Genomic DNA, 26,068 nt, shown 5'->3' with positions numbered 1-26,068 from the left:
GGGGCACACCACGAGTGAGGGCAAGAGGCCAAGGAAGAGAGAGCGCCTGAGCCTCTTTGTTCACAAGGAGTTTCAGAGCACTTGTATGGCTAAGAGTACCAGCCTGGCTTGGGAAGGCTCCACTGTGCCTGTAGGTAATACTTCCAGAGTTACATATAGACCTGTGGTGGCTATTAAGGCACTCTAACAGTAGCTTCAAGGCTCTGGGAGGTGCTTTTTTGTTGCCTCGGAGATTTTACCTGACATCAGGAGCATAAAGTAACTGTTCAGGTTCTAGTTTAATCGTTGTGTGTATTCTGTTTTAATAATGGTCCTTATGTGGCTCTTCAGGTGAGGATTCTCGTGGCTCCAAGGCTCTTGAGAAGAGGTGCAGAGGGAGCAGAGAGCATGGTGAGCCTCAGTGGTGCTTGGCACAGATCAAGGGCTGATCCCAGTTAGCCAGCTTGAGTCTGGACACCACAAGGTGTTGACGGTTCGATCAGGCTCAGTGTTGTATGCTCTAACTGATGTGCAAGTGTTCAGAGTAGTGATAAGCAAGTTAGGGAATCACCATGCCTTCTTGAGCATTCTGGCTTGGTCTTGCCGCTGTCCTTCATCCTTCTACAGCTTAAGAACCAGGCTGTGGTGAGGAGGGAAGGGGCAGTGCTTCCAGTCTGTTGAAATGATCACGGAAAGCTTATGTGGCAGGGAAGGAAGTGGCTGGGTATTTTGTCTGGATAACTGGAGCTGGCCTGTGTGGTGATATGGAGCAGCTTCTCCTCACTCCCTCTCTTTCTCTCCCTGCCACCTTCCTACTTCTAGAAGGCAGTTTGGGGCAGAATGAGACAAGCTTAAAAACACTTTGGGGAGGTGGTGTTAATGTTTTTTATGGAAATGGAGATGCCTGTCATTAAATACCTTTTAGGAAGGGGTGTTAAATGGTAGGCTGTTTCTTCACTGTGGAGCAGGAAAGTAAAACTCCAGACTTCACACCTCCACAGGCCCTTTGCTTGGGTATTGCTTGTTGTCCTCTAAATGAACACTTAAGAACCAAGAAGAGCAAACCAGCTGAAACTCTTCAAGCACTGTTCCCTGTGCTCTCCCCACCCTGCACTTTGATGTCTAACTAGGAGGGGGGTGAAAAGTAAGAACATGGAAACCTCGGTATTATTATAGCAGCATATATAATAATGTATAGAATATTATATATTATTATAGTTGTTGCCTGGTAACAACACTTTTGTGAAGGACCTCGTGCATGTTTTCACATAAACTCTTATTTTCAGATTGTAAAACTCAGCCATAAAGTTCACCTCCTTGCTGACACCAGGCACTTAAGGTTTGACTATAAGCACTTCAGTCAAGCAAATTTCCAGTTAAAGCAAAGCCCTCAAAATCTTTCTTATCTATTCTAATTCTAATTTGCTTTTTCTGCAGTCTCTGCACTTGAAAGTACAGAGTAGCTATGTGAAATTATAATAAGCATGCTCTATAGGTTTCTGAATGGAATTAAATGAAATGAACAACTAAAAATGTTTGCAGAGAGGTGAAAATCCATTGCCAAGCCGGGTTTGCACGCTTACTCACAGCCACAGATAAACCTTTCCTGGCAAATGTTTCTGTTTGCCTCCCTCAAAAGCTTCTATAGTGAAGTATTTGCAGTATCCCGAGAGAACAAAGATTATGATGAGTGTGTTTAGCTGCACTGTAAATAAACTGAGGATAAAATGAATTTGTTTAAAGGCAGAGCACTACAACATGCACATTTCCTTGTAACACTAGACTTCATTTCTAGCTATCTCAGGCACCATTATTGAAGGAGGCAATTCTAGGAAATGCACCAAAAATCTTAGCTTGGGAACATTTTAAGGGTGTCCAGAAATCCACCCCTCAGATACATTTTGAAAAACCTCTGTATGGCACCAGTCAGGGCCATGCTGAATCATGGAACAGTTTGGGTTGGAAGGGACCTTCAAAGCTCATCTAGTCTGATCCCCCTGCAGGGAGCAGGGACATCTTCAACTAGATCAGGTTGCCCAGAACCACAACCAGCCTGGCCTTGAATGTCTCCAGGGATGGGGCATCCACCATGCCCACTGCCTCAACAAAAAATACTTTGAAAGTGCCTAAATTGGTGCAGTTGGCTACAGAACACCCTCTGTGCTCGTTTCAGTATGCTCTCAGGGTCTCACCTCATGGAGAAATAGGAAATGCCCAGTTTGAGGAGCAGCAAGGGAATGTCCAGGCTATAGCAAGTCCAGTTAGACAACTACAAAAGGCTCATTGCCTTGGGAAGATCTAGCAAGTCTCTGTGAAAAATCCCAGCAGCACCAGACTGGGATTCTTTTGGTGGTGCACAAGGTCCCCAAACAGAGGCCACCCTGATGTTCCTCTCCAGCATGAGGTCTCTTTCAAAATCCCTTCAGAGGTCTGATGGACAGACATTTATATACATCACTTTTAATTCTGTGCCCAAAAATAAAGCTGTACTGAAACCAGTCAAGAGATAACTCTTTATTTTCTAACTGCCTCTTACATCCAACCACAAAACTGGCTTGAGTGATAAGATACAAACCTCACAATCTTCCTGCCTGACTCACAGTCACTTGTCAGAAACTGAACACCTCCCAGGGGTGTTAATTTCCAAAATAGCCTCTTCAAACAGAAAAGAGTATTTTTTTTAATAGAAATGCCACTCTTATTAAGATGGATAGCATCTACCTTTTTATGATAAATGAAGTAAATCTGTTGGATGTAGAGTAATTTGAAAACCTATAAATTGGAAGAGGACATAAAAAGCTGTAATTGCAGTTTTCTGCACTCCAGTGTCTATTTCTTAGGCATCACAAGGGTTTGAGGGACAGCACAGGGAACACGTTTAAAAGAGATGATACTGATTTGGGGAGAGGTTGGAGACACAGTTATGGGATGTTGTCTAAATAAAAAAGGAGCCCTTTAAGAAATTACCAGCAACGCTGATTGCACATTTCAGTCCCTTCTTTGTCATCTCCTATGGTCTGGCCCTCTGATCCTGAGGCACCGAGTTCTGAGCTGGTTTCCTTTGCGCTGTGTACACCCCAAGACTGTCAGCTTCAGGTGGGGTAGGGAAGGGCAGCCATCACCCTGGGCCCCAGCAGAGTGAAGTCAAAGATGATTTGTCTAAACGTAAGCAATAGCACTAGTATATAGCGGGTTCCTATTGCAAGTGAAGAATGTGCCTTTTAGGAAAGGTCAGAGAATGTGGAGCTACGTGGCAGTGTGGAATAAAAGGAGAGCTGAGAAATATTGTGACCTGAACAGATTTTCAGTGGTGTTAGAATACAGTAACCATCTGTTGTCTCTTTTGCTTCTGGAAGGCCTCTGTCAGCAGACAGGAAGCCGGAGCTTCGCCTCATCTGTTTTACCAGCTTTCCATGTGAGACAGGCTGTTTGCTGGGCAGGCACTTTTCTCCTCTTTTGAAGGCGTGCGAGTGAAGAGCCCATCCCCTCTGCATCACCTCTCACCGTTTATACAAGCTAACCCTCTGCTATTGTTTGTGCCTGTGTGAATAGTGCTCTGTGCAACACGATGCATGGCTCCGAGGCTTACATGGGAAGCTGGTGAGCTGCAGATGGCTGCCTGGTGACAGCATGGGGTTGAGGAGAAGGCACTCAGCCAAGCAGAGATCTGCTGGTGTAACAGCGTGGGGATAGCTGGCTTCCCACATGTCCTCCCTTGAGCAAAATACCCATCTGCAGTGACCTCAGACACATTTTTACCTGCAGGGAAAACAGAAGAGAAACTCAAACTAAATAGGAACAATTTAATATCCACGCAGGAAAGTGTAATCCAGACTTTTGTAGGTTTTGAGGGGCAAGGGAGAAGTTACAGAGGTGGAATTTCTGCCATGGAGTTTAGAAGATAATTCTGGCAGCCTAAGATGTAGTTAGATTAGATTTGATTCTCTAATACAGGAATCTCAGGAAAGTCAAGACTCTTCCTTCCACATTAGTTCTTTATTGGTTCCTACATTGCTTCAATTAGGTTAAAAACAGCAATGTCTACAAGCTGTGAACCATGAGGTAGATTTCTGTTAAATTTCTAACCTGGAGATTATGCATCCATGAGCTGGCCAAAATAAAAGGACAGTGTTTATATGAGGGATTAGGCTTTCTGGCTGCCTGTGGCTGCAGGGGAACCAGTTCCATGACCCAGGATAGGTCCCCTCTCAGCTCTGTATTCTATAATGAAAACAGAGACAGGATTTGAAACTATGTAAATTATTACCTGCCTCCTTGTTTAGAATGTTTTGGTCAGTTACTGGCAGATTATCGGCCAAACCTAGTGAAAAGGGAGTTCAAAAATTATACTGTCACCTCTGCTCTGTCTAAATTGGAATGAAGTGAAAATTGCTTCTTCCTGCTTCACATTTTTCTCTCATTTCCTAGTCTTTGGAGATGAGTAGCTATTTCAAAAGTTAAGAAAGACCAAGAATCTGATTGCTGTTTACACTCAGGTCACAATACCCTGTGCTGACAACATAAATGGCCTTTAAAGTGGCTGTAAATGTCCATGTAAAATTGACAGATGGCACACCAGTATTTCTGTGCACAGTGCCCACTGTTGCAATGCAGCAACAGTGTAAGTCATAGGAATATGTGTACAGTTTACTGGGGAATTTACTCAGGGCCCTTGCTAACTTTAAAGCTGCCCCCTGACTTCAAACCGTTTTCCTCTTTCCTCATTAGTTCCCTTGTCCTTGATTGCATCTATGTCAGACAGCGTGAGTTATTCAAGGGTTAGGATACTATATCTAAAATACAATAGAGTTACAACAGTATCACATTTCCTACTGAAAGGGCATTCTTGCTGTGCTACAAAAATGAGTTATTTCAATTTGTCTTAATCACTTCTATAAACAATATCAATGCCGACGAAGCCCACCATAACACTGAAAGCACATACTCGGTGGGTTGTAAGCTGTAACTATGTGTTTTCACTTTTACAGCTTTTTAAGGGCTTAGGTGCATGTGCATTGGCGAACAGATGAATTGTTTGAGATGTTGCTCTCTAGGAAGTCATTACAAGCTTGTTACGAGCTACTTGTCATGGTTTATCTGATGGAGGTGGGGCTATTGAGGGAGGAGGATGTGGGAGGGGAAGGCCCGTGATGGTAGCACACACACAGAAGGTTCTATCCCAGCCGTGGCTTGGTAAACTGATTGGTGCTGTACTGCTACTTCTGCTCTCTTTTCCAGTGTTTCGCTTGTTACAAGAAGGAACTTTAAAGCTACTAAATCTAGCACTTGAATCTGGAAACACATTATAGCCTCAATGTGTAGCCATTTGGGGGATGGATCGGGCCACATATCCAGCTCTCAGTATCTGCAGAATTAGAGCTATCTAGCACAGAACTTTAAAATATCTTAAAATCAGCATAAGTAAAATGGCTTGTCAGGAAGTGGAGTAGTGTGAGATTAAAGAGTAAAGGATTATCCAGTCCTTGAGATCCTCTGGAACCTTTGGAACTTCTACCTAATTTCTAATTTCAAAATTCATATTTTATTTTGGGTTTTCTAAAAGCTTGTTTGTTGTTTGTTTTTTTTTTTTTTTAATAACGAAAACCCCAAACATACAACTTAATTGTGGATATTAGCTGACCACTACTGCATACTCTCCGCCACAGCCCTTTCGAATGCATGGGTTGTTGTGAGCAGCGCAGCACAAGGGAAAATGAGATTTTTGGGTTTAGGATTGTCTTTCTGTCATCTGTCAGCTCTAAATTCTTTTAAAATTTCAAATTAGTTGAAAACTTCTGAACAACAAAATAAATAAAATGTTAGGTTTTACAAAACCCCCCATACATTCATCATCACTTCTACCTGCCTTAGTATCTACAGAGCAGTAAAAATAAAGAATGATTCAGTCTTCAGTACATTCATTTAATAATGATAATCATTCACTGGGCCAAAATGATTCAACAGACAGACCTCATGACTATGCAACCAAGTGGGAAATTTTCAGATCACGGTTTTAAAGCATGTGTGCTAGGTCACTGTTCTCTATTATCTATTTAGAAATCACTGTCACAGCTCTCTTATTAATGTATGAGGCAGAAAATAAATGTATAATAATTTCAATCAACTTCCTAATTTTTTAAGCCATTGCTTTTAAACTCTCCATTACCATATGCAAAATGGCAAAGTCAATTCCACTTAATTTATTTCATACGTTATTCCAACAGCATCACAAATAGTTCATTATTACTCACCTCTCCAAATAATGAGTTCGAGACATTCTTTCCTTCGCAACATTTCAGCTGCACACTACATGCTACACACTTCATATCGCCTAATTGTCTGACGAAGAAGGGAAGCAGGTAGCCCAGGGCTATTGGAAAGAAGCAGCTCAATGAAAAAATGTTGGACACAGGTGATACCCCCTAAGGACAATGGAATATTTGGAGGATGAATAAAAAAGGAAACATGATGAAAATAATCAACAGGTGATTAAAAAACAGTTTAGCTTCCCTCCCTCATCAGGATGCTACTCATCACCACAAGCATTCTCTCTCAGGGTGGGAAACTTCCAGACAACCATGAAATTCCCATAAAAGGTGGTGGATAAAGCTAACTGAGCTCTGCCTGAATGCTGCACTTACAGGATTTGCTGGAACGATTAACATGAGTCTAACGCAGCATTCGGTAGCTAACCAGTACACTTCCAAATTGTCAAAAGAAACTAAAAATTTACAAAAAAAAAAGGTGTTTAAATTGGAGTCAATTAATTTCTTGTATATTAAAGTCAGTGCTTTGCTGGCCTGGCAACATAGTAATCACTCATGTAAATTTGTCATAGTAATTCCTCATGTAAATGAGGAATGTGGGGGGGGTTCATTTAAAATGTCTGCCATAAAATACATCCAAACATTCAGTTGCTTGGATTTTTTTTCCTGTATGGGAACACGAGTCACATTTAGGCCTCTACTGAATACAGTGGGAGTGAGGAGCAAAATACCTCTGAGAAGCCCATGGCTTCAATGAAGGCTGAATGCTGTCTTGCAGGACTACTTACGTACTTCAAGATAAACCTGTGAAAAAATATTTACAGACCCAGGGCTTTTGGTTTTATTTTGAGAGTGGCTGAGCATTTCTGGTTAACACGGATGTTGGAGCTGGCTGTAGGGTCTTAGCATTTCTGGAAGTGGAGGCTTTTAGTTACAGAGTTGTCTACTTGGTCTACAGCTACCCAGAGTCCTACCTACCCCTGGGCACTTGAGGGGTGTTAAACGAGGCTGGCTTCTGGTTCTGCATCTGAGATCTGATCCACTCACCAGTCACATAGCCTTTGTGCCCCTCCTCTATCTTGGTGCATGCAACCAGCTATCTTGGGATGGAAACTCAAGAGCAAAACAGGCTCTCGTTCATGAGCTCACATCCCTACATGTAGCAATGAATAATTCAAGTGGTTCCAATGGTCTCTGAGGCCTGAGAAGTCATGGCCATGATTCGGGCATCCAGCGTGGCCCAGGATTTGTGCTCTTACTGACGTGCTAGCAGCAAAGACAGTGTGGCCATAACCTAGATGTGTAAGATAGGGCAGCATTCAAAACCAATGGTTTTTAATGAGTGTTAACAATTCTGTGCATCATGCTGTTGATGTAGAGGTTCAATCTAGGTCATTCTAGTCTGTGAAATTCATGCATATTTATTTATCACCGAAACATGAAGGTAACCACATCTGTTCATGCTGCCTTCCAGCCTTACAGTTATAAAAGATTTCAAGGTTGCACTTTCTTGTGTTTGTTATAGTTTTCCTTCCAAGCTGTAGGATGGTCACTAAATCTCTCCCTCCCTCCCAGGCTCACCCCTGGCTCTTTGTTTTCTTATCAGCAGTGGGAATGGTGCAGGAGTATAATTCTGATCTGCTTTTCTGAGGATCTGAAAGCACTCTATTGCCCTTGACTGAAGGCTCTGATTATTTCACAGGTTTTTGTCTTCAGCTGTGCTAGTGTAGACTTGGTTGAAAACTAGGAAAACTGAAAGTGTTCTCCTATATTCTGTCAAACTTCAGAGCTGGTTTTGTTACTTTTTCACCAGAAAATGTTCCTCATATTCCATTGGCTCTAGGAGGTATAGCAGCAGTGTGCTTTTGATGACGTTATTCATTGCTTTTTCATAACTACATTTCTGCATGTTTGAAGTGCTGCAGAAACAGTAGGGGTTTGTTTCCCTCTCTTTTATTAAATCAGGATCTCTGAATCGAGCAATATTCATAACTCTTAACACAGAATAATACATATGTATCTGAATTATATGAATAATACAGAGAATAAACAATTATTAATCAACACCTTAAGTAAAGTTCTTTCTTGTCACTTTTCCATTAGCATACAAATACTGTTCTGGAAAGCTGTCAAGATTTTTGCCTCAATGAAGCACTTACTGCTCCTTTTTAAGAAGACAAACCAACCCATTAAGATCACAGCTCTTGTGAGCAGGAAAACCAGCAAATACAAAGAAAACCCCTGTGCTTTTCAATATGACTTTTTAATAAAAATGAAATTTGTAGAGTTTGTTGTCTTACTGAAGTCAGTGGGAACAGGCAATGCTCAAAGTTAAGCATGGGCTTATGTACATGTATAATATGGGTCCTGAACAAAAGAAATAATTTACAGGCTTCAACAATTATGAAATTGTTGGGGTGGTTTCAGCCCTGTTGTAAATTAACAATATTCCTATTCCTGATAAAAATCAACTGCTATTTTTAAAAATATGTGGATGAGCAATTTATTTGCTGGTGAGTCTAAGAAAATCATGGTTGCAATAGAAATACATGATCTTTTTAGAATGCAAATTAATAAAGAGCCTGGATTTTATTAAAAGGTAGGAAAATGAAGGACTACGATCAAAATTGGTTTTCATATTTTGAATTCTACAAGGAATCATTGGAGGTCTTCAAGACACAGAGGCCCTGTCCCGTAAATACTTAAACTCATGTTTATTTGCATTCATGTTATCAGTATTGTTTCATTTTGTGAGGTCTAGTGTGAGGCGTCCCTACCCAAGGCAGGGAGGTGGAACTAGGATCTCAAGGTCCTTTCCAACCCAAACCATTCTATGATTCTATAAAATGGACACTGTAAAATTAAGCATATGCATGTACATTTTTAGAAAACACCTCTCCACTTTAATAAAGCTATCAGAGGGATGGTTTGGGTCTCTGCTTCATTATTTTCTTCTCTATTATTTTTATTTAGCACACATTTTAAACTTCTGTTAACATCTTCCCCACATAAATACCATATTATTTCATGTAAATTTGACTGAATCTCATAACAGTACTTTCAGAAGTTGCCAAATTCTCCCCTTCTTTTTTTTCAGTTACATACAGGTGGACAACATTTTGCATATGGGATTGCTCAGAACCTGCACAAGATAAAAAATAATAAAAGGAAAAAAAAGAAGCCACGGAAATTGAATCCTGAGTTCAGGTCACAGACACATTTCAGGAATGTCAATTTGTCTGCAGCTCATCCTTTCTTTCTACTGAGAAAAAGAAAGTGGGGTCTATTTTTTTCTTTCCTCGCAACATACTGGGTAATGATGAAGAGGAAGTATCAGATTGCAGGGACAGTCTGTGATGCTCTGAAATCAGACTTTAAAATTAAGTTTAATTGAGTCTCCAAATGCAACTATGACATAGTAAGATTCAAAGGGAAATACAAGTGAAAGATTTTCTACGGGTCCACCTGAAAAGCCTGAGAGCAAAGGTGTGTTTCAGTGGCAATAGGAAGGAAATAAATCTGTCATTAGTATTTCCTTGGGAATCATAAAAATCCATTAGCTTCTCTGGAGGAGTTAGGGTTATTGGTCATAAGATGAAAGGCATGAAAGCTGTCCAAGTCATTACTATGATTACTGCATAACTGTACCTAAGATGACCAACTGCATAAAGAAATAACCAAGTCAGGCTGCTATATTTTTAAGACCAATATGACTTAAACATTTTTGAGCCATGCACCATGATCATAAGGGCACAGCCAGCCAGAGATCCAAGCTTGTGAGATGCCAGCAGACACTCTGCTAGCCTGAGGCTGGAGCCATTAGCAATTAATGATCCTGCAGCTGAGTCAGTGGACAAGTGAACAATTCTGTGAGAACAAAACATGTTCACATAAGAATTCAGAAAGCTGAAAAAGGACCCCAGATGTTTGAGAACAATTGCAAAGCTACTTACAAAAAAGGGCTTTAACAGAGAAATACAACATATTTTAATGGAGGCCTGCAGCATCAAAGGGCTCTTCAGGGCTGCTATTGAAGGACAGGGTCACTGAGCAATTTACAGCTATTTCTTGTGAAGTGCAGAAGCACTGGGCTGTCTGGGCTCTGCCAGAGGAGCAGATGAAGGCAGCACAACTAGCTCACAGTAACCCTGTAGTTAATCCCTGTGCAGAATGGTGAGCATGTGCTGTTCTACAGTTCCTATTCAAAATAAACTCTTTCCATCACAGAACTGCCCTTTACATTTAGGAAAGAAAACATTTTCCTACAGACTACCAACTAAATAATACACATCTGTTTTGAAAACAGCATTGGTTTTGAATGGGGAAAATACACTGAGCAGCTTTTCCTCAGCATTCCTGTGAATGGTGAAGGCAGGATTAACTCCCCTATGGCAAAAGTCACAGATGCTACTAATTTTGAGTGTGTAATCTGAGACATATAATGTCTCATTCTCCAGAATACTTTATATACAAAAGATTACATTGTGTTGAAAGAATCCACCCTGGTTTTGCTTACTGCGGTTGTGAATGCTCTAGAACCAGATCCTAAGCCATCTAGAAAAAGATCATATCATGTAAAGTTCTCAGAAGTTTGTAGCAGAAATAGGGTTAAGTTTAGCTTATAATCAGTGTTCAGTTGTATTATCCATAAAATCATCTTTTCCTGCAGTTATTTTGCTCATTCACTGTAAATCTTCTAAATACTGCAAGGTGGAAGTCCTGAACTCATCAACTGTTTTAATGCACAATCTAGTTTTGTTCTAAGGCCACATCCATGCCAAGCACCAAATGAAAGAGGGGGAAAGGAGTGGTTTCATGGAGAAAATAACACTCTAAATGCGTTAACTTGTCAAAATGCTGACAGACATAAGATGAGCTGAATTAATAAGCTGAATTAATATTGGTTTTAAAGGAAAATATACTTCTACTATTTTCTAACTTCTCAGTGCCAAATTTTACAAGCCTACTCATATTTTAACACCAAATTTCCAAGGTTTCCCCAGTAGTCTATCACTCAGACTACTCTTATGCCCCACATATATGTCCCTTTTATGTCCTCTGCATCTGAGTTAAGCATCTTCTTGCCCATGTGCTCAGTAGCAGAAACACAGAAAACGTTGAAGCATGACTCACAAACTGAAAATGAGGGCGGTCCTCATAGCAGAGTGCCACGGCCATTCAAAGCTTTACAGTCTGCATGCTCTCTGCACATCAACTCTGGACAGACTTCAGCTGCCAAAAAAGTTGAACAAGCATAGGTGTAAGTTTCAACTCCCAAGACATATGAGTAGGCCTCTTTTCATGGGGTCAATAAAAGAAGTGCTTCTGACAGAAATCACAAATGCACTGTCATGTGCCAGTCCCTGTTCCAAAGCATTTCTGGGCAAACATTCTGTTTAATCTCACCCTTGGAAATTGGTTGATTTCTTTTGAAATTTTCACTATGCATGCACACAAAAGGAATCCCTTTTGAATGCCTTCTCTGCAATACTTCCCCTTTTGCAACTGAGGTCTGATGAGGTCAGAGAAACTGAGAGAAGCAGGTGCTACTGCTTGGAGCACAGATTCTCAGCTGATACCTCTTATTACTAAGGTTGCCCAGCACATTCCAATTTATTTTGTTTAAATTTGCTTTTGCTTTAACAGCTCTTTCTGTTCCAGATGAACTTTTTAATTCCACTTATCTGACTCAAACTGAATTGAGACCTACTGGGTTAGCCATTTGCAAGAATGTGACCAAAAAAAGACAAGCATTTGACAGGGTTCCTTCCATGGTTTTAATGAAGTTCCAGAAACCCGAAGCCTGGGAACAGGAATTTCAACTTTGCTGTCAAGGAGTGCCTTTTGTGCAATATACCTGTTTGCAGGCAGCTAGCACATACTCCACAGAGAGCTCTTTCAACTGAATTTGTGTATTCTCCAAAGGCCTTCTGGCAGGGAGGTTAACTCAGTTTCTTTGCAGATCTTTACAGGTGTTAACGTGGGCTTTAATTATACATACTGTGTTTGGCCTGCAGCTACACAGGTGAAATTTGACTAAGTTTGTAATTGCTGTTCCCAAGCAGAGTAACTATTTCTACTTACTTTTACAGCTCCTTCTCCCTTGAAAATCATGTAAATCATAAAATATCTGATGAAAATGTAGAAAGCTTGGGCTGGGGGTGGGGGACCAAAATGAGAGGAAAGGAAAGGAGTTAACAGAATCATGAATTCTGGCAAGGTAAGGACTGAGTGAGGAGACCGAAACATTCTGGGAATTGGAAGGTGCTGCAGAAAATATATGGACCCAGTCAGAGATCAGTGTGATCAGACAAAAGCCATTTATTATAGAGTATCAATTGTTCTTATACTGTTTCTCTGCCTCGGCTTACAATAGCTTGCTGTATTATAATCAGATACATCTTCAACAGCTTGCTGTAGTATAATTAGATACATGTTCAATAGCTTGTTGTATGATGATTGAATACATACATATACAATAGCTCAGTATACTATGCTTTGATACCTATTCTTGCAGCACACAGCAACTAGTAACAATAAGCGTATGAGAACTTAACCTTTAAAATTTGCTAACAGTCCACTATTTTGTATCTTAGCACAGTCCAGTTTCTTCTTACCTTGCTTGCACTGCTACTTTTGCTACTGCTACTTTTACTTCTTTACCCACGTCCTCCTTCATCCTCGGTTCACGTCGAGCTCCACATAGGCACTTGCTGACTTGGGAACGTGGCCATTCTTTGCTAAAAATCCATCCAGAGGAAGGGGGGCCTGGCACTTTCGGCAATGGGGAAGAGCAGGAATATGAACCACTCTGCTAGGCAGGATGGAGTGTGGAGGTAAAAAAGGAGAAAAAGGTTTCTATACAAGGACATGGAAACTGGGATCCTGTAAAGAAAACACATAAGACAAGGATCTGGAGTGTAAAGGGAGAACTGTATCTTTAAAAAGCATTTGCAAAAGTTGGTTATGTGGTGCGCAGCAGCTTGTGTAAGGCAATGCTGGGCTCTGAGTGAAACACCCTTTCACCAGACTCCTTGGCTTTGGTTCTGAAGAGCAGACAAGTAGCCGCAGGGTATATATGTGAAAAAATTCCTTGCAGCATAGCATAGCCCTGCAGCAATGTATTTCCTAAAATCCTCCAGGTTCTTCCAGTCAATTGGGTGTCATTCCAATATTCCTCTTTGTGAGATCTAATGTATTTATCCTTTGTTGGTTACAGAATTCCTCAGCCTTCTTTCCTGAGAGATGCTCCATGAGTAAAGCAGGCTTCCCTAGTCCGTCACTGTATAATCTTAGCAACACATTTACTTGCATTGTCTTTCTCTCCTATAGTTAACAAGCAGCTGATCTTATTCTACACAACCATTTACCTTCTGGAGTTTCAGTACAGTAATAAAAGGGATGGCAGGGAATCAAAGTGGGAACCTGGTCTCATTCTTTGCCACGGCTGCCTGGGGAGGAAGCAGGCTGGCACTGGATGTCCCTAGGATTATGAAGGGTTTTGGTAGGCTGCATGAAGAACCAGGTGTGGAAAACTGGAAGTGATCGGGCAAAGGAGCTTGTGACTCGGACAACATCACAGTATCACAGTATCACAGTATGCTAGAGATTGGAAGGGACCTCGAAAGATCATCTAGTCCAATCCCCCCGCCGGAGCAGGAACACCTAGGTAGTGTTACACAGGAATGCATCCAGGCGGGTTTTGAATGTCTCCAGGGAAGGAGACTCCACAACCTCCCTGGGCAGCCTGTTCCAGTGTTCCGTCACCCTCACTGAGAAGAAGTTTCTTCTCAAGTTTAAGTGGAACCTCTTGTGTTCCAGTTTGTACCCATTACCCCTTGTCCTATCATTGTTTGCCACTGAGTAGAGCCTGGCTCCATCCTCGTGACACTCCCCCTTTATACATTTATAGACACTTATAAGGTCACCCCTCAGTCTCCTCTTCTCCAAACTATAGAGATCCAGCTCCCTCAGTCTTTCCTCATAAGGGAGATGCTCCACTCCCTTAATCATCTTTGTTGCCCTTCGCTGGACTCTCTCCAGCAGCTCCCTGTCCTTCTTGAACTGAGGGGCCCAGAACTGGACACAATATTCCAGATGGGGTCTCACCAGGGCAGAGTAGAGGGGAAGGAGGACCTCTCTCGACCTACTAACCACCCCCCTTCTAATACACCCCAGGATGCCATTGGCCTTCTTAGCCACAAGGGCACAGTGTTGGCTCATGGTCATCCTGTCGTCCACTAGGACCCCCAGGTCCCTCTCCCCTACACTGCTCTCTAACAGGTCGTTCCCCAACCTATACTGGAACCTGGGGTTGTTCCTGCCCAGATGCAGGACTCTACACTTTCCCTTGTTATATTTCATCAAGTTATTCCCTGCCCAACTCTCCAGCCTGTCCAGGTCTCGCTGGATGGCAGCACAGCCTTCTGGCGTGTCAGCCACTCCTCCCAGCTTAGTGTCATCAGCAAACTTGCTGATAGTACACTCAATTCCCTCATCTAAATCGTTGATGAATATATTAAATAATACCGGTCCCAGTACTGACCCTTGAAGCACTTCACTAGTTACAGGCCTCCAACTAGACTCAGCCCCATAGACTACAACTCTCTGGCTTCTCTCCTTCAGCCAGTTCGCAGTCCACCTCACTACCTGATCATCCAGTCCACACTTCCTCAATTTAGCTGTGAGGATGCTGTGGGAGACTGTGTCAAATGCTTTGCTGAAGTAACATGCAGACTGAGGCAGAAAGACCAAGCCTGGGGGGGACAGGCATGCAAGGAAAATGAGTGGGATAGACTGCTGGGACTGGGAAAAATCAGGGCAGTCCCAGCTGAAGGGGACAAGCAGAATCAGTAAAACGTGAAAAATTAAGAGCGTGTTTTTCTTCAGCCATTAGAGTGCAATCCCCTTCTGATCCTGGAGTAAAAGGCTCAGGTCTCCGGGTTGAGAATGCTGAGTGTCTAGGACTTCATGGCTATGATCAATGTCTGGCTAGACTGTGATAACCTATCATGTGATCACCTACTTAAAGATTATCTCACGATGGGTCTGCAAAATGGCATTAAACTAATTAATTTAGGCTGCACTTCATCCTGGCGTTTTTTAACTTTGGTTATATTTATATACTATAAATCTATATAGCATCCATCTCAAATAGTTATTCTGTATTTGTTTTAAAAAGAGGTTCAAATATATTTTGATTTTAAATGCGGATTTGGCTTATATGAATCTTTCTTTCAATTTTTTCCTTTTTTATACAATTTTCTAATTGTAAAAGCATACTATAAAGTAGCTTTCAAGATGTAATTAAGATTTATAGAATAGTCCCAGGTGTCTGCACATTAATTATGACTTATTATTAATATATGCATTAATTGATCATTCATTTTGTAATTACTTTGCAAGGATCTAGCCCATTACTGCTAGCTTTGAACAAAACCACACAAAGAACAGAAATCTACTGGAAGGACCTCCAGTGTATGTTGCTTGTCCTAGACACAAGCTGTGTCAAATTCATTATCATTTATTCTCTGTCATGAAAACCATCCTCACAAAGTGACCTCATTCTAGGAGCTAGGGCTTTAAGAAAAATAGCGTATTTTGAGACTAGTGATTAAGCAGGGACAAGTGGCAAGATTGTGGATGCTACAGGTGGTTCCATATGGCTGAATCTGATTCTGCACTGCTCAATCGTTCTTGTTGTTTGACTCACTTATCATTTGCTTGGGTTTACTGTTAAACCCAATCTTACTTTGGTGTGAGCCTTTCCTCTCCCAATCTCTCATCCATGCTGTGTACTATATAAGAACCTTTGGTAATCTGCAAAACCTCTTTGCGATCCTTCCATACTGACTAATTTTTGCCTCTTTCAAAATCACAGAATCACAGAATGGTTTGGGTTGGAAGGGACCTTAAAGCTCACCCAGTTCCAACCCCCCTGCCATTGGCAGGGACACCTTCCACTAGACTAGATTGTTCAAAGCCCCATCCAGCCTGGCCTTGAACACTGCCAGGGACAGGGCAGCCACAGCTTCTCTGGTCAACCCATTCCAGTGCCTCACCACCCTCACAGTAAAGAACTTCTTCCTTGTATCTAACCTGAACTTCCCCTGATTTTTAACCTGTTACCCCCTTGTCCTATCACTACAGTCCCTGATGAAGAGTCCCTCCCCAGCATCCTTGTAGGCCCTCTTCAGATACTGGAAGGCTGCTATGAGGTCTACATGCAGCCTCTATTTTCATGTCTCTATTTTCATAACTTTCACAACTTTCAGCATCTCTCTGAAGCTGCTGTATCATCTATTAGACATATTTAGCCTATTTGGCCATTACTTTAGACATGAAAAGAGAAACACAGAAAACGAAGCTTCCACTTAGTCCTCTGGTCTTGGAAGATCTGCTTTCTAAGAGGTTAGCAGAAGGCTGTGATCATTTTATTGTGTATGTTCAGGGGACTTCAGTGTTTTTACTAGCTATCAACTGTTTACATGACTGAGTTGTAGTATAGAGGACACACACATCTTTGGTTATGAAAAGGACAGGGAGACTGGTCAGTCTCCTCAGAGGGCTCCATAATGGCCCAGAGGAACCCTTCTGCTGGTTTAAACAGGCACGAACCAACATTTCTTACTGTCCCACAGCCACCCAAACCCAGTGGTCATGGAATGCTAGTGAAGGGTGTGACTGGGCCCTGTGTGGTGGAGAAGGCCAAGATCTTCTTGCAGTGGGGTGACAAGACACTTTTCTTAGGGCTGCTTGGAGAGACAAGCCAGCCTGTCCTTGGCCGACTGTTTTGAGGGGCTGGTGTGATACATGGCTTCCCTGGGGACCTGGGTGAACCTCTCCTCACGGACAGCACGAAGCACGGCGTCGTGTCCCTCCATGCATCCCGTCCGTACGAGGCTGCCGACCCAGCGCCAGGCCTTGCCCGGTAGCCTGCCCCCGAAGACCCCAAACCCAGCGACCCCTGAGCCGAGGGGCGGGCCGCCAGCTCTCCACACAAGCACTCCCCGCCGGGGCTGCCGCTCACGGCGGTAGAAGGCAGACGGGCAGGTGAGGCGGCGCCGCCGATTGGGAGGCGGGCGGTGACCCCGGCGGGCGGGCCCCGCTCCGCCCTTCCGCCGCCGCTATATTAGGCGGGGGGCGGGCGACAGGGCGGGTCTGAGTGTGTGCGGACAGAGAGGTGAGTGGGGAGGCGGGTGCGAGGCGGTGCGGGGCTCGGCCCGCGGCGGCGATGCTGGCGGTGGCGGCAGGGACCCCTTCGCCGCTGCTCCTCTGTGTTCTCTTTCCCCTTGCTCTGGGAGCGGCGGCGGGGCGGGGGTTCGGCATCTCTTCCCGGGAGGGGCTTCCTCACTGTCCCTGGCAAGGGCGTGGTGAAGGGCTGCCCCCGAGCTCTCCCTTCGGTGGGCTTCGGGGCCGGCGGGGTGCGGCGGCAGCTCCCTGCCCGCCGGCGGAGCCTGAGCGGGCGTCCCGGGGCGATGCCGGTGTTCCCCGGCTCGGTGGCCGTAGGGAGGTGTGCCGCAGGCCTTCCTGCAGGCAGAAATGTGGTGTCATTGCTTTTCAGAAGCAGGTGTAAGTAAGTAGTTGGAGATGAGGGTGGTGGAGCATCTCTTACAGAAACTCTATGTTCAAGGTTAAAGCCTAGCCCCTCCCATCGGAGCTGGTGCCTTGCCGTGGCACGGGCCCGTCTTTTGGGGGTGGCAGAGCCCAGTTCTTCAGGAAGAACAAAGCTGTTGTATCCGAGCGTGCCACTCGCTTTACGAAGTGATCTAGTTTTGTCTTTTTTCAGTTGAAGTCTTTTTAGTTTAAGTCTTCTGTTGGATTGCTGCAAAGGTCATGAGGGGGTAAAACTGATTTAATGGGGATGAGAGGAAGAGGAGCTATATCTTCAGGCGTGCCACTTCTAAATCTTCATTCAGGCTGCAGCCTGGATGTGAGGCTGGCAGCATGATTTGCAATTGCTTGCTTGCAGTTTTTTTCCCTGGTGGGTGATGTGTGCAGGAAACCTGCCTGGTTTTATATGGGCACTATATTGGCTTTCTGGAATCATCCTCTGTGCTGGCAAATTCTGCCGATGTAAAGGATTTCTGGTGTCTGGATGGGTGGGGAGACTTGAACAATACAAAGTTTGCCTTGCTTTGAAATTCCTGCTATGGATATTTTGAAAAGGGAGGGAGAAGACTGAAAGGTGGTGATAAATTCTTACCGAGGCTGTTTTGTGGCTACATTTTTAGAATACATGATAAGAAAATATGTAATTTTAAAAAGAGGGGAGGTGGTGGTTTGGGGGTGGGGGGGGTGAGAGAAAGCTAAATAAGAGGAGTTTCTTTGCAGCTCCATCCATTTCAATGGTGCAGCTTTCCCAAGCCCCTTTCCGTCACCCATCACCTTCAGGCCGGTCAGAGGAGGTGGAGGAAAGGAGCATGAAGGCGGCCAAGCAGCAGGTGAACCCGTCTGGGGAGAACCAGTCTCCCTCCAGCCCCCTGCAGTCTGCGCTGAACTCGGCAGCCTCTCCTTCCCAGGCATATGAGACTTACATTGATAATGGGCTTATCTGCCTCAAACACAAGATCAGGAACATTGAGAAAAAGAAGGTAACTTGTTTTTCTTTGGCATGGCATGTGTTTAAGCTGTGAATTTTAAAACTTGGTGCCTGTTTTATAATAGCTGGAAAAAGGTTGTGTGTGTATATAGAAAGCAATCACTGATTTTAAAAATAACTTCTGTCAGGACCTAAGCTTGGATTTGCTGGTGGGTTTTTGTTAGCCTTTGTAACCCCTGTATAAGAATGGTGGTTTTTTAACCTTATTGTTCTGAAATGGGCTCCTTGCATTTGACATTGTGTGAGCATAACATTTCTGAGAATTGGGAATGCAGCTAACTAGAGACCTGCTGTCAGCTGCTGGATTTGCAGTGCATGCACAATAGTTACCAAAAGTAACTGAATGCTGGTCAAGACTGGGGATGCTTCTCTAATAGGCTGAATTAGTTCAGAACTAACTTGGAACTGTTTTGGAGGCAGTTGTGCAGTTCTGTAGAAATCTTCATATTTCTTCTATTAATTGCATACATCTAATACGATGTAGAAATGTATCTAAATTGAAGATTAGAACAGTGTTTCCTCTGACTCATGCAAGTGTCAAATTATATTAGATATATATTGCCTTTCACTTTGCATAAATATGGGGGGGGAGAATGTAGCACAGTGTCAAGAATTGAGATAATGATACCCCTAAAATATTGTGCTTATAACTAGTCAGGCTTTTCCATTCTGAGACTTTTCAGTTAATTGGCAGGTGATTGAAGGCTGTATGCATGGTTTTTAATTTGAAAAATGATATTTTCTGCAAGGTGAAAAGAAATAATGGTGCTGTTTCTTTTATTACTGGGTCAAGTTTGTAAGTAAAACCATTCAGTGAATATTTTGTGTTTCCCTAAAGATCTGAAAAGCTTTGTGTGCTATGTCTTAGGGTGAGGAGAGGCTCACCATAGATCAGACTTCTAGCCATGTGGCTGGGGACTTGATCCTCCTGCAGGAGATGCAGTATTACTGCTGTCTCATGTCATGCATCATCCTGTAATTTTGAATAATGTCAGATAAGCATGTTTTCTTTGTGGGATTAACCAGTTTTGCATGGTATTCTGATTCTGTCCAAGAAAGCTTATTGTTGTGAATTTCTCAAGTATCTTTTGATTTTTCACATGAATTACAAAGGGCCTCACCAGCAAATGTAAGTGTGACTTACTAAAATGAGCAGAAAGTAGTCCTACTCCTAGTCTCCTATAGGTACTGTGTCAATAAAACTGTGGGCCATTACACAAATGAAATAGTATTTAACTTCATGGTCATGAATTCCCTTTTCTTTTCCCTGTGTGCATAAAGAATAATACCTAATAGTTTTTTATAGTTTACCTCGGCTTTTTTAGACTTTCAGTATATTAGAAATAAATCTTACCTGAAAACATTAGTCTAATTTCTAAGGAAATAGTGCTGTAAAATCTTGATGGCATAACTCAAGCCAGATTTTGGAAGGCATGCTCTGGAAAGTCAAGTAGGATTATTCAAGGTTAACTGAATTCTAGCATGGAATTGGAAAAGCTAAAAAAACATCCCTTAAAATAAGGACACTGTGTTTGGGTCTAGGGTCAATGCATTAGTATTTTATAAATGAAACAAAGATAGCAAGTAAGAGATGAAAGATCACAGATAAGGAGGGGAAGTAGACAGTCCTGGAGACTGAGATTGCTGAATCAAAGGCACAGCAGAAATTTCTGTGTTCCTTTCTCCTAAAAATGAGCAAATAGTAAAATGCTTATTCTGTTGCAGTATGCAGTACAGGAAATGTAACTTGCATGCCATACTCTGCATTAGACAAATTGGTATTAAAAAAATGTGTTTTGTATTTTCCTGCAGCTTAAGTTAGAAGACTACAAAGATCGCCTGAAGAAGGGAGAAGCTCTCAATCAGGACCAGTTGGTAAGTGCAGGAAGGGATGCCCTCAAAACCTTCAGCCATGTCAGAAGGATAGGTTGCTGAAGGAGGTGGTGGTGTTTCACAGAAGTAATGCCTGTATGCTTGCAGTGGTATTTTTCACAAAACCAAATGGATGAATTATTGGTAATTAAGTTGAATGTTGAGCCCACAAGCTTTGTCTCCTATTTTGACCTCAGCACACAAGATGGAGGTTACAGAAGACACTTATTTATCTTTGCTCTGTAGACTTTCAGCTTCAGTATTCCTGCAACTTTTTTGAGGGGGTGTCCATATGCAGCTTGTCTTTGTGGCATTGCTGTGTTTGAACCTGAACATCAAGACTTTTGGAGTAGCTAATTAATCTTCATGACATCTTCATTAATAGGTGTTACTTGAAGCTGCCAGTTGGCTGCACAATGCTGTTCATTACAAGTAGCTGTTAAAATATAACTGACAAACAGTTCCTGTTGGTAGAAGGAAGATGCTGATCTAACTTGCGTGATTTCTAATACACGAATCTGGCTATGGGTTATTGATGCAGTTTGGAATACTCTCTTGTCCTTCTAGTGTTGCTGTTAGACAGCTGCGAGTCACCGGCACTCTTAAATGCTGTGAGAGCAATGACTTGTATGTAAGGTTGCTAGAGTTTAGAATGCCAGGATGCAAGATCACTAAACAAATGTGATCCACTTTGTGGAGCTGATGCAAACTTGCCTAATGTTAAACAGTAGGTTTTTTTTTTCTGTCTTGGACTAGAATGGATTCTAGAACGAGACAAAGTTTCTGTAACATGAAAACTATTACTTAAGCATATCTGAGTAGCAGTGTCACATAATCTAAAGGGTTTATTGCTCTAGTTATAGAACTGTAGAATATCTCAACTTGGAAGGGGACCCATATGGATCATGAGTCCAACTCCTTGCAGGACTACCTAACACTAAGTAGTATGAGTAAGTGTTGTCCAGGTGCTCCTTGAACACTGATGGGCTTGGTGCTGTGGGGAGCCTGTTCTGGTGACCAGCCGTGCATTCAGTGAAGAACCTTTTCCTAATGTTCACCAAGAACTTCCTCTGAGGCAGCTTCATTTTATTTACTTGTGTCCTGTTGCTGGTCACCAAGGAGAGGAGATCAGCAGTTCCCCCTCCACTGTCACCTTTAAGGCAGTTGTAGGCTGCAATTGAGTCACCCCTTAACCTTCTCTTCTCCAAGCTGAGCAAACAGTGTGACCTCAGCTGCTCCTTGTAAGTCTTGCCCTCTAGGCCTTTCACCATGTTGGTTGCCCTCCTCAGGACGCCCTCTAATAGTTTGTCCTTGTATTGAGATGTCCAAAACTACAGGTAGTACTTGAGGTGGGGCTGCACTAGTGCAAAGTGGACAGTCACCTCCCTCAACCAGCTTGCTATGCTGTACTTGATATGCCTCAGGACATAGTTGTCCCTTTGGGCTGCTAGGGAATACTGTTGACATAATTGAAATTGCCATCAACCCAGACTTCCAGGTGTCTTTCCATGTGGCTGCTTCCCAGCCTGTTTTCCCCCCGTGCTGATCCTTCTTGTGAACCAGTTGGAAAAATAATTTCATTGGCTGCTACCTGTATCACAGTGCAGCAGGATGAGAGCACAAATACTGTTTCCTTACCCTGAATGATTTCCAAATGAGGTAGATGTAAGTGGGATAAGAGGGGAAATTATAATAATATAGGATGGTGACTTTTTATTTTCTCTAAACTCAATCTGGAATCAGGTGGGGAAGAGCCTTTTGTGTTATCATAGGTATTAACTATGATCTGTTTTCTGTCACTAACAGTGTGGCTGTTGAACAATATTCTGTGGAAGTCTGATTAATCTTGAACATGTTTTAAAGCTACTTCTGAATTTGACTAGTTGTTTGGTATACACCCTGAACTGTGAAAAGATGTTAGGTGAAAGTGAAATTATGATGTGGGGGACTAGAGGTGAAGGATTCTGTAGAAATCATTCTTGCAAATGCATCCACCAGTGCTGATTTTGGAAAATGGCAAGTAACTTTGTTACTGGCTTTCAGTATTTTCAGCTGAGATGGGTATCCCAGCCTTCTAAAATGGGAGATTAGATTCAGTCCTGCTAGTAAACTGAGCAGTGGTAGTCAAACTGTTGGAATGATTATTGTAGAAGTATCACCTCTGTATTTAATAATCTAGTCAAGACCGCTGTTTTAGTGGTTAAGATGTGGAAATACTCCACTTGTACCTTTCAGATGCAAATTCCCAATGTAGGTATAAATACCGGGACGTGGTGATTTGAGCTAGAGCAGAAGGAGCTTAATAGCTTGGACACTTGCCTGAAGAAACCTAACTGCTTGTAATACAGTGAAGCTTTAGTGTAACTTGATGTCACCTATATTCACATTGTTCCTTGCACAGAGGAAGTGCCCATCTGATGATGAACTTTTGCAAGCAGTTTGTATTAAACTAATTACTTCTGGTGTGTGCATGCCTGCCAGAGCTACTGTGTGTGCTAGTCTTACTTCAGGAAACATCTGTTTCAGAAACGAAGAGTTTCCAGCAAGTTAAATGCTCTCCCTGGCAATATTCTGATTTGCAAGCTGAGCAGGCTTTCCTTGGTACTGTTCCTTTAGTATGCTGTTAATGAATGTTAATAACAGGTGTGACACAAGAAAGCTATTGCTTTCCTGTGGGCTGAGTTAGGGCTTGCCATCAGAGCAGTGGTAACTGTTCTTGATGTTTTCAGGTAGGGAGTTTTACTCTGGGATTTGCATTGTTAAAAGCACAGTTACTGCCATCTGTCTCACAAGTTGTTGGTGTTAAATTGTGAGTATTCCTCAGTGTGTGGGCATTAGAGTCTTAGAAGTTACTCTCCAGAGTGTGAAGTAAACTTGCTAATTCTTATATTGATTAATTTGCTGAGGGCAGCTTAAACTGCCAGATGAGTGCTTTAGCTCATGTACCTCACTGTGTTGAGTAGCATTTAGGCCTAGTAATATTTAGTATACTACAAATAAGTGAATACAGGTAAGTGATCAATGAAACTGGTTGAACAAATGAGCATGTAGCTTGTTTTCCAGTTGCTTAGGAACACATATGGAATTTGCAGATGTCCCAGATCTAATTGGGACAATAGATCAAGCTTTTGTCATTGCACTGATGAAATGCTTCTCAACACTAACACTACTTTGAAAGAGCTTTATAGTAGACCCATGAGCCTGTTCCAGAAAACTTCCGCTATCATGAGCATAAAACACATGCACATGTGAGCAACTGAAATTAAAAGTATTTCCCAGGCATGCTTATGGTATGAGCATATGGGCAGCATGTCTGAACTACAGCATTTTGCTGTCTTCACATCCTTCAAGGAGATTTATAAAAAATAAACTGACTCCTTAGTGGGGAAGAACTCATGCAAAATAGGGTATATCAAAGGGCATATTAATAATCCACTTTAGTTTTTTTGAAGACTGTCTAGTAAAATATTGGCTAAAGCCATTAGTGAAGGCAGGAACATTGTTTTATTTGTGGAAACTAGATTTGAAAGACTTTTTTTTTTCCTCAAAGTATGACTTAGCTTCCATGATTTCTCTACAGTTTGTACAAATTATCTGTAAAGGCATTCAGGTAAGCATGAGGGTAAAAGATCTGTGCTGAACTTGTCAGTGTCCTATATTCCTTCCAGGCATTTGTATCAGTGTCTGATTTTTAGGTAGTTTTTTACCTCTGACTGCTGAGGCCTATGGGAACAGAAGGAAAATTGAAGTAACTGGTATCCAGGCTTTCCTGTTTCAACACAAGTATGCCAAGTATTGAACAAGATGTTGCCTGGAAAGTCTAATACAGACAGACTTGTAGGACATGTGTAGTGGTGTGAGCTGGCTTTGTGCTATATCTCAGAGTCATGGTTGAATGATATTCATGACTAAATTTAAAATACCATTTATGGAACCAGTATCTTTAAAAAGTTACAATTTTAGAGAAATACATGCTAAGTAACTAGTTCTCAATAATAGTTTACTAGTTGCATCTCAATCCCCTTGTATTTAGTCTGACAAATTTTTACTTGTTCCTTTGCAGGAGGCCGTGGAGAAATATGATGAAGTAGTACACAACTTGGAATTTGCTAAGGAGCTTCAGAAGACTTTTTCAGGACTTAGCCAAGATGTAAGTTTAAAATGCTGTTCCCTATATTATAAGAAAGTAACTGCAAAGCTTGTGCTACTCTTCTAATGGCTACACTTACATATCAATATGCAGAATACTCCAATACTTGGAAGTTTCTATCTTGGGACTTGGGGGAACAATATGCTTAAGCTTTCTGGAGTAGTGAATAGAGCAGAGTAAATGTTGACAGTTTTGTGTACCACTGACCTACACAATAATTATTCACTGTGTATTTCTGTAAGAACTTAAGTGTGCTTAAGTAAATTGAGTCAGTGGAACTCTGCTGTGTTTGAGATGACTCCAGTTAAGATTGAAACCATTAACTGGTACTGCTCATACCTTGTGCTGGAGGTGGACTTACCTGCTGTGTAGGTACAGACTGGTGGGAGAGCATCCCTGCTGGAAGGGACATACAGGTCCTTATGGGCTGCAGGCAAAGTGTACCCCTGGAGCAGTGAAAGCTAGACTAGACTGAGGACCAGTAGATTACAGAGAACTAATTGCATGGTATTGATAACCAGGTGTGTCTGTTTCTGGTCACTTGCTACACAAAGGCTATAGATAAACTTCAGTGTGTCCAGTGGTGGGTTTCTAAATGACTGGGGCCTGGAAAATGGGACCTGTGAGGAGAGACTGGAAGAACTGGGCTTGTTTGGCCTGATGAAGGGAAGGCTTGGCAGGAGATACAGTATTGGCCTTCAACTACTAAATTGATTACTGAAAGGGTGGAGCCAGGGTTTTTGCTGAGATGTGGTAGAAGGAGTAATCATAAAATAGTAGGCTCCAACTAGATAAGAGAAAAATTGTCACTGAGGATAACCGAGCACTAGAGCAGGCTGCCTAGAGAAGTATTAAAATCTGTCCTTGTATCTCTTCAAGACCCGACTTGCACAAGCTCTAAGCAAACTGGTCTTGATTCAGTGTAACCTTTGTTTTGGAGGCTGGGCAGGATGAAATCCCAAGATGCCTTCCAGACAATATTTTGATGTTTCCAATGGGGGAAAGTGCTGGGATTAAATCACTGTTAAGTACAGCTCTTGGTAAAATTTTACTGAAGCTGGTGGAGTTTGCCACTTATTGTGCTGTAGTTGTCTCTAATTATGGCAAGTAGCAGATTTAGTGCTTTATCTATGTCATTATTCAGGGTTTAAAGCACTAAATACATTTTTTAATGTAAGCAGATGTTTTAATCGTTGATGA

The 26,068-nt window shown here is 42.3% G+C and overlaps 1 protein-coding gene across 5 annotated transcripts in view; it reads left to right on the top strand.

The window, feature by feature from the left end:
• Positions 1 to 18,558: 18,558 nt before the first annotated feature.
• Positions 18,559 to 26,068, top strand: part of CAPRIN2 (caprin family member 2) — a 33,258-nt gene continuing 25,748 nt past the window's right edge. For all 5 annotated transcript variants that reach the window (XM_061444845.1, XM_061444847.1, XM_061444846.1 and 2 more), the window contains exons 1-3: positions 18,559 to 18,838; positions 20,659 to 20,721; positions 24,782 to 24,868. In XM_061444845.1, the coding sequence (XP_061300829.1) occupies positions 18,593 to 18,838; positions 20,659 to 20,721; positions 24,782 to 24,868 (396 nt within the window). In that variant the 5' untranslated portion in view covers positions 18,559 to 18,592. The remainder of the gene's footprint in view (positions 18,839 to 20,658; positions 20,722 to 24,781; positions 24,869 to 26,068) is intronic.

Source organism: Pezoporus flaviventris, unplaced genomic scaffold, assembly GCF_033815535.1.
Source record: "Pezoporus flaviventris isolate CSIRO_AGI_PZ_B2104156 unplaced genomic scaffold, CSIRO_AGI_Pfla_v1 ptg000002l, whole genome shotgun sequence".
Taxonomy (NCBI): domain Eukaryota; kingdom Metazoa; phylum Chordata; class Aves; order Psittaciformes; family Psittacidae; genus Pezoporus; species Pezoporus flaviventris.
The sequence above is the reverse complement of the archived record's forward strand: the minus strand, read 5'-3'. Positions and strand labels throughout refer to the sequence as shown.